The sequence below is a fragment of the Cygnus atratus genome, chromosome 14, assembly GCF_013377495.2.
Source record: "Cygnus atratus isolate AKBS03 ecotype Queensland, Australia chromosome 14, CAtr_DNAZoo_HiC_assembly, whole genome shotgun sequence".
Taxonomy (NCBI): domain Eukaryota; kingdom Metazoa; phylum Chordata; class Aves; order Anseriformes; family Anatidae; genus Cygnus; species Cygnus atratus.
Window position 1 is genome coordinate 2,439,477 of NC_066375.1, and position 13,535 is coordinate 2,453,011.

Consider the following 13,535-nt stretch of genomic DNA (forward strand, 5'->3'; position numbering starts at 1 on the left):
AGAGGATGGGCAGGCTATAGGGAATGGGAAGAATTCATATTAAACAAGGACAATGGAAACATTTCCGTGTGCTTCGACATTTTCAGATGGCTTTTGCTTGCAAAGGCAGGTTTCCAAGTCACTACAAGCCTGAAAACAGTCAAAAGGAATCATGAACATCTATAAAAATGATGTATCACACAATTTTTCTCTCCCTAAAGCTACCACACCTTTCAAGCAGAGTATCTCAGGGCTGCCCAGGAGTCGCAGTGCTATGCACCCTTGGGAGCTGGGACTGCCCTACACCTACCCCCAACAAGCAAAACGATGAACTGTAGAGAGATCTTTATGAATAATACCACGGCAAAGGATTGGGAACCAGGAGAAAGGCAAAAAAGTCACTTCTGGGGCATGTTTTCCCTCCTTTACTGCTGAAGGTGAATTTTCTTGTGAAGGGGAAGAAAAAGAAATGATGAAAATGTATGAACAAGAGGCAGATACCCTTCTACCAGCTACAACCAGCCGAGCCTTGCTTCAAAGCAGCCAGATAAGGATAAGGTGTTCATCACCTCTCTTTTATGAATTTCATTATAAAATAACACTACAAGTTCTGGTAAAAAAAAAAAAATCAAAAAAAAAATCAGCAAGCTGTGCTTATAATTTCTCATAATTGATAAGGTCAACTAGTGACAGATGACAAATTGACTTCTCCAGCAGTTTGTCTCATGTTTTCTCTCCTTTTTTGGAATAAAAAGTTCTCTGCCCTTCATGAGCTTCTTTTATGTCTTGCAGCTACCCTTCAAATAAAGGACTGATTAAGTGATCTCAGGATATGTATGAACTTTTTGAGATTAAAAAAAAACACCACCCTGCATTTTAAATTGATAACCGCTCAGTAATCTAACAAAAAAAAAAGTCGCTACTGCACACACTCAATTTCAAAAAATAACAAAGCAGATCCTAGAAAATGGATATGTACTTTTTTGTATTGCATTTCCTTTCCATCACTACTGATTACCCAAGGCATCGGTCTCTCCAAACACAAGATTTTTCTTATTTATTTATCCCATTCCTCCCTTCTAATGCATTCCCTGGTCATGCAATCTGCTGCAGCTCGGAGACACCGTGCTTAGAAATGTGTAAAACATTGCATATTGCTTGTAAATCTAGTTCCCATTCTGTCTCAAGTGAAATCCAATATGCAACTATAACGCCACAAATCTCCTGCCCTGACACCCGGGGACGCGGCCAGCAAAGAGGGAGCGAACATGGAGCCGGGCCTGCCGAGCCCCGCGGCCGCCTGGGGAGCACGGGTGGTGCTGGAGGGAGCTGCCACTGGCACCTGCATTTTTGCCCTTTTCTGACTCTTTTTCATGAGTCTTTCTAACAGGTCTTGGGGTTGTTCTTACACAGAGGGGAAACTTATATAAAACACTTTAAAATTTTGGCGAAGAGTAACTGTTGTTTTCCAGGAAATCTTAGTTTAAAGAGGAATTGGTATATAGTAGATTCGGGTTTCTTATTTTTTAGGGTAACTTCTGCTTATTTGAGGGAAAAAACCAAACCAAACCAACCAAACAAACAAAAACTTGCCTTACAGCTATACATGGTCAGAAGGACCAAAACCAGACGAGCTCCCCTGCTCTCCAGCTGTCCCCATGCCCTGACACACGGCAGGCTGCAGCATGGCACTACAGGGTGCATATGCCCTGCAGAGCAACCGCTGCCCAGCCCATGGGGTTTTACACATACACAGTGTCCAACCACCCCAAGCACACGCCAAATGCTCCCAATAAATTTGAAACTGGACAGCACCTTACAGACATTGAACACCTTCAACCATTTTCCCCATCGACTCTCCTGGGAGAGTCCCAAAGACGGTTGATATCCCCTCACCACATCGACTTCTAAGTATTTATGTTGGAAATAAAGGCAGAAGAAACAGCTCGCTGACTGATCTATCCTCTTAGGAGAATCCCACCATTTGCTTATTTCTTCTTAAATAATTTGTACTTTTCCGTCACCTTTAAACACCTCTCTCCCAGCACTTTCCACTCAGCCCAAGGAAGCCAGGAGCCTTCCCCGTGCACTTTTGGTGCATACTTCAGCCAAAACCAGTTCCTGGTACTGGGGCACACTGGTGGCACTGGTTTTCCACTAGAGTGAAATCAACGCCGTCACAATTTCATAACAGACAACACAGTGATGAAAATTTGTTAACCAGTTCACATTAAAAAAGCCTGCCTGATCCTCAGAGTCTCGCTCTGACAATGTTTACAGGACTTCAAAACAAAATGTACCCAAGCATTTAATGAGATGATTATTATGCAAAATCTAAAACAATGGCTATCACTTTGAAAGTGATTTCTCCACACTAATCAAACGTCTCTGATCTTTTTTACAATAGATTCATGAGTGATTCATATAAAAATAATAAAAACTAAATTAGTCATAGGCTCTTAAATCACTTTATTTGGTGCTCTTAATAATTCATTTCCAGAGACAAGCTGAGAACTTATGCTTCATTAATATTATTTGTTCTTGGTTTTACACATGCTATCTTATACTTTAGTAATCTACATGGAGAAAAATTCGGCCTTAAGCAAATTCCAGAAAAGTATTGCAAACACAGCCTGATGGGATACTAATTTATCTGTTCTTGTTTTTCTGCTCAAATAATTTAGAACATAAGACTTTGCTGGAGAGCCAAAGAAATTTTTGGCGTGAATATATGGAAATGGTCTTTTAAAATAGTTGTACAATTACAGTACAGATAAAAATGAATGTATTTTATATCCTGAGAAACTCATGAGTCAGTATGATGAGGAAAATCCACAGTAGGTCTTCCTGCTGGAGCTGTTGGTGGAAGGGAGGAACGAGCATCCCAGGGATTCAGTGAAATGTTTCTATTAATTGGATCCACTGGACATTTCAGAGAAAAGCAAAGATTATGACTGAACAGGTAAGTAACAATCTTGGGAGAAAATTATATTCATAAACTCCAACTTTCTCCCTACAGTACCAAGGCAGGGATTCATGGATTTTGGTCAGTGATTCCACCAGTCAGGGCAAGTACTGGGGAGTACAACAGATGCCGAAGAGCCCTAATTCTTCTCATTCTCAAACTTCTTCTAAAGCATGTTTGTAAGCATGCCAGCCTAGTTACCTCAATACTTCACAGCAGATGGTTTTAATAGGTTCAATCCTTTCTTCCTTCTCATTTTTAGAAGATTCACACTGTATTTATAGTTCTCCTTTTCTGTTATAACACCCAGACTGAGTGTATGCAACGCATCTAGAGGAGAATCAGATCTAACATCTCACATTTCTCAAAAATTTCACAGGGTTTGTGACCTACACGCCTGTAAAAAATGCAAGCAAAACAAAACCACCCCAGGCTGTTAAGAGTAATGTCTTCTTCCACAAAAATATGAAGTTTAGGAAGACGAAGCCTTATACTCTACTGGGTATTTAGGACCAGGTGAACAGCCGTATTGTCTCCATTGAAGTATTGATGCATTTGCAGAAATAACCTACAAACTTTGGACTGTGACCCAGAAATAAGCTATTCCACTGAAGGCACCAGGTGCATACAAGTTCTGTGGTCTTTACTATGCAAAAGTGAGAGATTACATATTCCGAAAATACCGTCAGCATTAATTTTCCACTTAACCTCTATTTTAGAGCCTGCAAAGACCTAAGATACTATAAACACTGAGCAATTTCTTAAACTTTGATTTGAAAGAGAAAAACTTGGCTTTAAATATGCAACTTCCTGCAATTTACTCACATCACTGTATTAGTGCAGCATCTAGGATGACACGGGTTTTGATCATTTTAATAGCCTCATTTCTATTAGCAGGAAATTAAATGGGGTTATTCACACGTGATCTTTTTGTGACCTTTTTATTATTTAACAATAGAACTACATTAAAAGCACCAACAGGAATTTAGCTCCTTCATGCAGCCTGTTCTAATGAGAAATCTAATCCAGGTGACTCGTACTTTTAAGGTTGGCCATTTGCCTTGGTCTCCAAATATTACACACAGAAAATGGACGTTAACATGAATATGGAGTTGGACTCAATGATCCTTATGTGTCCCTTCCAACTTGGGATATTCTATGATTCTATGTATGAAAGGTGCATCAAAGCAGCTAGGCACAGATCTTGCATGAGCCATGAGATACACAAGGAGATAAATCTTGCTGGGCATGCAGGTAAACGTGGATTATGAGCAACAAACGATTTAGAGAGGTCTATGCCCCCATGGGTTGACTTGTGCGAGCTCCATATGCTTAGCGCACCATGGACCTGACAGCCCACTGCTGCAGAGGTTTGCAGCAGGGCGATGGAGGCAGGCTAGGATTCAGCCGGGGCAAAGCACGCAGATTTGTATGAGGAGGAGGAGAAGAACCTGTTCTGAAAAGAGACTCACTGCTTTTTCTCCAAGCAGCAACATATGTCTCTGAGCTAAGCCTATGTATCTCAGGTGTCTCTGGGGTCCTGGGTGATGACAGGAACTCCAGCAGCAAAATCCACACTGTTTTCATGCTGCATTAACAGAGGCTGGATGGCTGAAGGTGAGAGCAAAGGTCTCTCTAATATTCTCCACTCATGATCTTCTAGATCCCTGTTATATCCCACATTATCTACCTATTTTTCAGCTGGAGTCCTGCTTTATTTAACCTCTCTCTGTTCAGAGCTGCTTCTGTATCTGCCTCATCTTTGTTCCCCTTCTTTGCTTCTATTATAACCTTGTTGAGATGGGACGACTGGGACTGCACATACTGTTCACCACGAGGCATATCAGGGATATCCTCTGGCATAATAGTGTTGTCTGCTTTGTACTCTGCTACTTTCCTAAAAAGTCCAACCGTTTTATTTGTTAGAGATATTTTATCAGCCAGCACGGTCCTCCCCAGGCTGAGTCATGCCCCCATACCCATGTTTTTTCATAGATGATTAATAAAAATAATAGACTCTGTAATAGAATACTGAATATGCATGAAGTTGATACAAGGGAGGAGCATTCAAGACGTACTCGAGAATTTGGCACAGGGATTTCTTACTGGGCTCTTCTCACTGCACTTCCTGCAAGATGAGCTAACCGAGGCACACAACTGGCAGTAGTACAGTAAATAATAAAGCAAATGATATGCTGCATTTTGTTAGCCCCTGGGAGTATGTTTTTTACGCACAATTACTATTTTTCATCAAACAAAGAGAAAGACAAGCGACAAACTAGCTGCAAAGCACTCTCACTTCCCTACCTTATTCGCTAGTGTGCTTTCCGCAGGGTGGGAGCTGGCTCTGAAGTCTTGCATTTGCTCCTAGATGAGTTTGTAATTTATTTTTTTTTTGGAGAGCAAGAGCATATTATCCTAACTGGCATCCGCAGAAATGAAGAAAACTATACTTTAATGACGTGTAATGAAAAGCGTATTTTTGAATTAACGATCTAATGCAGATTTGAGTTACACTGTACAGATTACTATGAAAGGAATAATGAAAAATACTCATGAATGTATGTTATAGCTACCTGTATTATACTTGGTAATTCACCAAATTCTTATCTACCTAAATTCTGTAACATTTGTTTTTGTATGATAATATTCTCTTCTCTGTTGTTTATGTTTTCATCATGCTTCTGTAGGATAAGCTTTTGTTTACAAATTTTGTTTATAAATCTATGTATTTTTGTCTAAAGATGATGTCAAATCATGTGAAACAATACTCTATAAATACTGTATAAACACATTTGACTCCGTGAAGAGTGTTTTATATTTTCAAATTGAGGAATGCTTTCATAATCACAGATTTGGTTAAACATACTGCTTGTTCCTAGGAGGCAGAAGTATATTATTTTGAAAGATGACATATTTTAACCACTTTGCTACTTGTAGTCAAACATCAGTTTATAGTTACAATTGTAGTACAATCTCACCAGTTTCAGCTACATTGCAGTTATTTTCTTCATGAGAAATGTTGATATGACTTTTTAAAAGTATAGCTCCAAAGGCACTTAAAAGGGATAAATAACCTGGATAGGTAATATATGGATAAAAAATATCTTTATGCTAAAAGCAATCTTAAATGTTTGCAACAAAAATCATTTAATTACATGTAACATTAAGATGGCTCTTTTGTAATAGCTACGTGACAACTCATTAACACATTTCTTCACAGACAAGACATCACAGACAAGACAAATTATTAATATGTTGCTTATGAAAGCTTCTGATTAAAAGAGCAATGGAAAGTTAATAATATTTTGTTGCCAATCAAGATATCTCATAAAATTGATTTAAGTAAAGCACATAAACAACCAGGCTTTATAGTAATCTTCAGCCTCTCAGCTCTGTGTAAATTTAGGATTATCTAGGTTTTTGCTGACTTTGTCACTTCTAGTATTAATTTGGAATACTGTCAACCTTCTCATAGCACTTTTGTCAAGAATCTGGAGAGAATAAAGCCACAAAGGACTTCTCAGTGGTTCCTTTCCTCTGCTGCACTCACACCTTCTTAGAAGAATTCTGGTTTTTTTTTTTTTTCAGAGTTGGGTTTATATTTTCATCTGATTTCCTGAATTAGCATTTAGGAGAGAAGTAGTTTAACTGAAATATAATACAAGGATTTTTCCAAGTGTGTGAATATCCTGTAGGTTTGTATGTGATTACCACTGTGCCAGGAGCAGGGAGGATTTTCTTGAAGTTAAAAAGGTACAATTAATCTCCTGTTGCACTTCCAATTAGCCAAATTGCTAAGCTTATTGTAAAAAGCAGAAATGCAATTGCGTTTCTGCTTGAGGCATACTAAAAGAAAACTGAGGTAATTTAATTAACCAACTTCAAGTATATTAAGGAGCACACTGCCTTTACTTTCCTGCTGTCAGCGCCTTTAAGTAGATTATTGTTTAATGCGAGTTTCTGCACCCACAAGAGGCTGGCACCCACCCTGACCCGTGCCATCGAAGTGTGCATGGCTGCACTTACTTTCACATCACAAACCTCAGAGCAAATGTTGTGGCTCCATCATTGCTGCACACAAGAATCAACCCCGAACAGAGGCGTGTTCCCACTTTGAAGGCTCCTAACAAGTGCTGCAGATGTGCAGGTGCCCCTCCCTGGTAGCCAGAAAGGGGACACACCTGAGCTTGAGTCCTACAGGGAAATAAAGGACCACAATCCCCAAATTGCATCACCTCAAATAACTCGACCAGCATACAGATGGCGGTGATATATAAGGAACATAAAAAGCTTTACAGTTTAATTAAAGATGGAAAAGGTGCTGAGGTGTTTATTAGATAAAAAAAGTGTTGATGTGCAATAGCACCAGGTGTTATATGACAAGGTGAAAGAGATCATAAACTGACACATGAAACATTAAAATTGAGGCATGAATCCCGTTTTTCCTCTTTGTGAGTCTCAAAGTGCTCTTCTGATAAAGTATCAGTGAAACTAGTTCAAACAGACCAAAAAGCGATGGGATACATATATATATATATATTTACTGCTGAGTTTCGTGGGACTGTCCAAGGTGTGAGTAATCATTCAGGATGCAGTTATGTACAAGGACATAACTCTTTCTCTTAACATTTAATAACAAATGCAAAAGAGAATTACTTGTACGTAAACCAGAAAACCACTTGGGCTAGCGCTAAATTAGGGAGGAACTAGGACCTGAGCCCGAAAATCTACCGCTCACAATCCTAACTAAAACAGCTGGAGTTACAAACGAAGCCTCAGAGCCACGTGCTGCCCTTCAGGGATGTGTTTGTGCTCCGATTCCCAGATTGTCATTTTGCGTCCCATTCACATATCGACTTCCAATGCTCCTTTAAGATCAATGTGGTCATAAACAGAATTTCATAAAGATGATACAAATGCGTGAAATTTTCATTACTTTTTTTTGGTTAAAGAATTCTGTGACTGCTCTTTCAGAAAATTTCAGAACAGCTGACTCGCTGCAACTCCAGCCCTAACTTGGACCCAGGGACAAACCTGAGCCTATAAATACGGTGTCTCAGACCGACCTAGTGAAAAACATTGCTGAAAGAAAAGGCTTTTTCTAGACTCTGATCACACAAAGCTGTTGAATTTACTTATTATAGATGAAACTAAGCACGGTGGCAGCATGTGTAATCTTTACTCAGCTTAATCTGTGTCGAAGAATAGATCTGTTTTGAAGAATGCTTGAACAGGACAGTAAGCTGTCAGGTCGCCCATCTGCATGTTTCCCTCTGCCACTCTCCCACTACAGCAGGGAACGCCTGATTTTGCGCATCGTATCTTGGCTGGTTTCCATGTATTTAGAGTGACCTAAAAGTCATTATTCTAACCCTGGCACTGACGGATAGCTATAAGAAATCTGGTCAGGTACACAAGCTGTGGGCTGGTTGGGCAATCCTGTGCATCCTTGTTACTGCTCCTCTATAGACCTGTACCAATTCTGTAGCAGCTCATTTACTGGTTTCATGTTGGATTTCAATGTCATGCTCCAAATGGCAACATAAACTGCATTTGAAAAAGGTAATCCCTGCTCTGATGAAAAAAAAATAATGTTTAGATGGCTACAGTTACTGAATTTGTGTGTACAGTAGTCACCTACACAGAGTGTGCACTATTTTCCTACTAAGGCAGAGTTAAATAATGCACTAAGTTGCAGTGCATATTTCTGTCCTGTATGCTGTAATTTTCATGTATTAATGCAGAAGAGTAAAACATAGACTTTTCACATTTCAGCAATCCTGAATACACAACAATTTAGGGAGCTACAGTATTGACTGTAACAACTCCAAACTGAGTGGTTATCAAATTAACAAGAGCTGAACAAAAATATAAATCAACTCTTTCTGTAGTGTAATTAAAATAAAAACTGATTTACTGTGTACTTTAATGCAAAGAGAAATGAAATACAGACCATATTTTTTACACTACTTTCCACTCTCCCCATAATTAAATGTTATTAAATAAATGAGTAAGTTTATATGATTATTCAGGTATTCTCTTTACTGCAAACTATGACTCATACATCAGACCAGTGCTGCAAATTAAAAAAGAGATTCATCTCCCTTCCCACGAAGGTACCACCACACCCTGCTGAATTATCCCATATTTTAAACTGCTCATCAGAAATACTAGCTGGTAAGTGAGAGATGAGAACAGACTGAAAGGCAAGTGGAAGAGGAGGACAGAGATTTATTTGATTTAGATAGAGGAGAGATTTCATTGCCAGCAGTAAATGTGTTGTTTCATGCTCTTGATGAGCCTGGTTCTTTGTACTAGGAATGAGGCACCTGAGAAGTTAATGGTTTGGAGAGCTCCTTCCCCCAGTTTTCGGGGCTACTGCTTGTGGACTTTTGATTGCACCAAACCGAACAAGCAACAAAGGATGAAGCATCAGTGCTAAGCAAATGCTGGGTTATTGCAGTACTGAGTTTTAATTTCGCAATAACATATTCCAAGCACCCAAGCTCTCAGCTGTTTTGCTTTTATTCCTTCGACATTCACATAAAAACAAAATATCATGCCAGCTTCCAGTTTTCCATAATAATAATAATGAGATAAAACTTGTTCCCTTAAAACTATCATCTGTTAAATGAAGTCGTACTCAAGCCCTAAAACCAGTAATGGAGGACTTACGTTGATATCCTCTAAGTCAAGGAAGTTGAGGATGATGCCGTTGCGTTTCCAGATGATGGGGGGCCGCAGCACCCCACGGATGCCGCACGTCAGAATGGTGCTCAGGCCAACCGTGATGGTGGTAACGCTGACTTTCTGGTCCTCCGGCAGGCTAAGCCGAACCACCTCTGCAAAGGCAACGAAACAGGAATAATACAAAATAGTACCATTTTTATCATTTCAAGTCACAGCTCAGGACGTGATTTTGCCTTAAGAGTTAACAGCTTTGGTGGGAAAATCCTGCACTCTGTGCGGTCTCCACTACGTAAATGCACCGAATAAAAATAAAAACCAACATCCACTTTTGAAAAGATCGCTTTCCATCCTTTTATACGCTCTACTTGAAAAATCGCTTTAACAACTCTTGAGTAGCAATTCTGTTAAATTTGCTCACTAAAATATTTGCTCCCTTTCAGGAGCCTTGGGCAGCCCAGTAGGACTCGCTTCAAGGCACCTATCTATCAAGTGCCTGTGGACACCTCGTGCAAAACTGGCTCGCACAGCAGTACCCAAACAGCTCTGCATCCTTTCTCCTCCAGCTTCCACCCAAGCGAGAAGTTAATGCAATGTGCCACAACCCGTATTCACTTCTGTAGGTCTGAGGCTGACTTCAGGCTGCAAAGATCAATACAACATCGCACGTCATGTCTGCCAGCCGTTAGCTGTTCTCCTACTTAATATTCCCAGCGCTACTTTAGAAACAGCACAAGGTGTTGAAAATAAACGGTCGCTATAGTATTGGAAAACGGTTGATCGAAAATAAGCATGTTCAACCAACTTAGGGCTATTATTTGGGTTGCGGTGGTTCCTTGCATGGAACAAGAAGAGGGCCTGACACAGGCCATCAAATAATTTCTGCCCCTGAAATCTTAAAATCTAAAAGGAGTAATAGAGGAGGACTGGGAAGAGGAGAACATCACCTGCCCAAGAGAGACACCTCATTAAGCATCGCCCCGGGGACCTGCTGGAGGAGGAGGCCCCAGACTGCGGCCAGGGGGGTTATAATGCCCCGCCACCTTCATCCACCTGCCTGCAGCACGTAAAAGCATATAGGTACTAATAACACAGCTATTTCCTGCATAAAAGAAAGCTCCTTTTTTATGAACAAAATATTTGGAGTACACTTGACAGGATAAAAAACTGATAATTACAGTAATATGTAGCATAGAGTAGGGCTAATGAGGACCATCTTTTCTCGAGAAGAAATGAAATAGAGGGTCATTCATTTACGAGAATTGTTTTTTCATCTTACTGCTGTTTTCTTCAATTCCCTGTGCTGTTTCTCACACTGCCTGGCACATGCTGGGCTCCCATCAGCTCCCTCTTCAGCAACTTTTTCGAGTGTTTTGTTACAGGAGAATTTAAGGCTTCCTCCATGCTCCAAATGATAACTAAGAGGCTTTGATTTTTCATTTAAAAAGCACAGTAATGAAAAATGTATTTACTTTTACTTAAGAAGACACCTTGTGTAGTTGCCATTCTTCGATGAACTGCATCAGGACAAGAGGTGACTTTTTAGGCTAAACCATGTATTTAGTATAGATTACTTTAATAAAAACACACTCCTCTCCTGAATATTTCTATGGATTATGTTTGAAGGCATCTTATGACTAGCACATTAACTTCCAAAAGTCTTTCTATTAACAGAGGATTATTTTGTGTTGTTTTAGTCAAAGCTTTACTGCTACACTAGAAAAGATTCATTTACACAACCTACACAAGCCTTGGGATGGAAACAGAGATGCCCTGGGAGGGTAGGAGGGCTGTGCTCTTCTGTTTAAAAACACAAATCTTATTAAAAAATCAGAATCTTGTACTTAAGCTATAGACCTCAAACACACTGATGCTAATTGGACCGTGTGTACAAATTATTCAAGTCACCATAATGATTTTGTGTAGAATCCTCTAGATTACATATTGAGCTGTGCATTTTAGTTTTTAAAAATCTTTACGAGATAAAAGGATTTTTACTACACACATAAAACTGAACAGAACAAATGGGTAATATTCACAAAGCGTGCTCACTTGCAGAACACAGGCTGGAATGGAATTTGCTCCTAAAACTGAGCAATTTCGAGTTCATTTGGATATTCTGCAGGATGATGCATGCACAATACTTTTGTATGTATTCAGTAGATTCAACCAGTATCAGTCCTAGCTTATCATATTTATCAAGTCATGTCACAGCCGGTATTCTTCTTTGGGATTTCAGTTGAAGTAAATTCTCAGCCTAGTCCAATGACAAAGACAAAAGGGGTGTCGCCAACCAATCTGCCACCAACAGGAAAATGGGATGCTATCACTTTTGACTTGATTTTTAACAGTTCGAGACAGCAGTAAAGCCTTTGTAATAATCACCTTTAAGAAGAAACGGATGTAACTGTGTTTCTGTGCATCGGAGGTCCTGACATAATCTTTCATCTGGTATTTTGCAAAATACAGAACTAAATCGAGGTCAACAAAAGGCAGCCAGGACACTGCAAACTCTTTGGTGATGGCAGCAGCCCAGCTCCTGAATGAAACCTGTGTACCTCCAGAGACAAGGCAGTGCCGTTGTCAATCCAGCCTCCCCTGCCCAGGGGGCTGCGTGCCCTGGCTGGGGACAGAAGGCGATGCAGGGGAAGGATCACCCCATCCTGCTTCTCACACCTCGTCTCTCTGCTGTTAAATTCAGCCCCAGAGAGGCCACGAAGCAGCACAGACTTTGGTCTGCCCCAGGTGCTGCTATTCTGATGTTCTTACGTTAAATCTCTTGCAATACCACGTCCCGCAGTGACATATGTAAGATTGTGAAGTCTTACTAATTCCTTTTCTTGTTAAAAATGTCAAGATATTGTCGAACATTTTCTTCTGCTCCTCCTCCTCCTCTCCAATTTTGCTTCTTAAGGTGCTAAGGCAGGAGTTGCACTGCACCTTTGCACGCTCTGCATACTAATGCGAGCAGGTATTACTTGTTGTGCTGTTTTATCATGGAAATCTTTTCTCTGCTGTCATTTGCAGCCCGCCAAAGGCAATCATAATTTCACAATGAAGACATGTATAATTGAGGTCATTATAGGGAGCAACCTGGAATGAGCATCTATGGAGAAAAACTCATTGATTTAGCGTGGCGTAGAGATAATTTACATAGTAAATGTCGGTTGCCTGCCTTTGCTCTTGCTATACTATACAGAAAAAGATTTCTTTTTTTTTTTTAAAGTGCTTCATATCATTAATTAGATCTTTTCACTTAAATCTAAAGAAAATATATTTTTAATACACTGTTACCACCTTTAATCGTTGTTACATTTGTTTACAGATGTCTTGTCCTGCTAAAACAGGATATGGAACAAATGACTTTATTGCTTAGATTTTGCTGAGGGGACAAGGAAATAATTTTTTTAATGCTATAACTAGCTGTTAGGTGGTATACAAAGCACCGAAAAATAGCACTGTTTGAAGCAATGAATGAGAGAACTTACTCCAAAGAAAGGCTCAATCACAGATTCTCACCCCCAGATTTACTCTCCTGAGCAGAGACCTTTTGCTTGTGAACTGAAGCACGGACAGTGCAGCCCTAAACACATCGTGTTTCTCCAGCAGTGGTACAAGTCAGGATTGAATTAATGGCATGCAAACTTTTGCCTCCCCTCAATTCCCCAAGTCCTGCAGCTGTGTTTAGGCATTGCATTGCATTAGTAATTCTGTTTATTGTCTTGTGGCCCAATATTGCAGCACAAAGGTCAATGGTGATTTTAGCATTTGTTTCAATAGGTAGAAGTCTTCTCTGTCTGAATACATTCTCAGGTGAGGAGCTGACTGAATCAAGAAAATCAAAACAATTAATGGATAAGAGGATAAAACACGATAAACCTTTAATAATTATTTTTTCCTC

General features: G+C 39.8%; 1 protein-coding gene across 2 annotated transcripts in view; it reads right to left on the reverse strand.

Annotated features, from left to right (window-relative positions):
* Nucleotides 1-13,535, reverse strand: part of FSTL4 (follistatin like 4) — a 206,799-nt gene that overhangs the window by 29,286 nt on the left and 163,978 nt on the right. For both annotated transcript variants that reach the window (XM_035560769.1, XM_035560768.1), the window contains exon 6: nucleotides 9,623-9,789. In XM_035560769.1, the coding sequence (XP_035416662.1) occupies nucleotides 9,623-9,789 (167 nt within the window). The remainder of the gene's footprint in view (nucleotides 1-9,622; nucleotides 9,790-13,535) is intronic.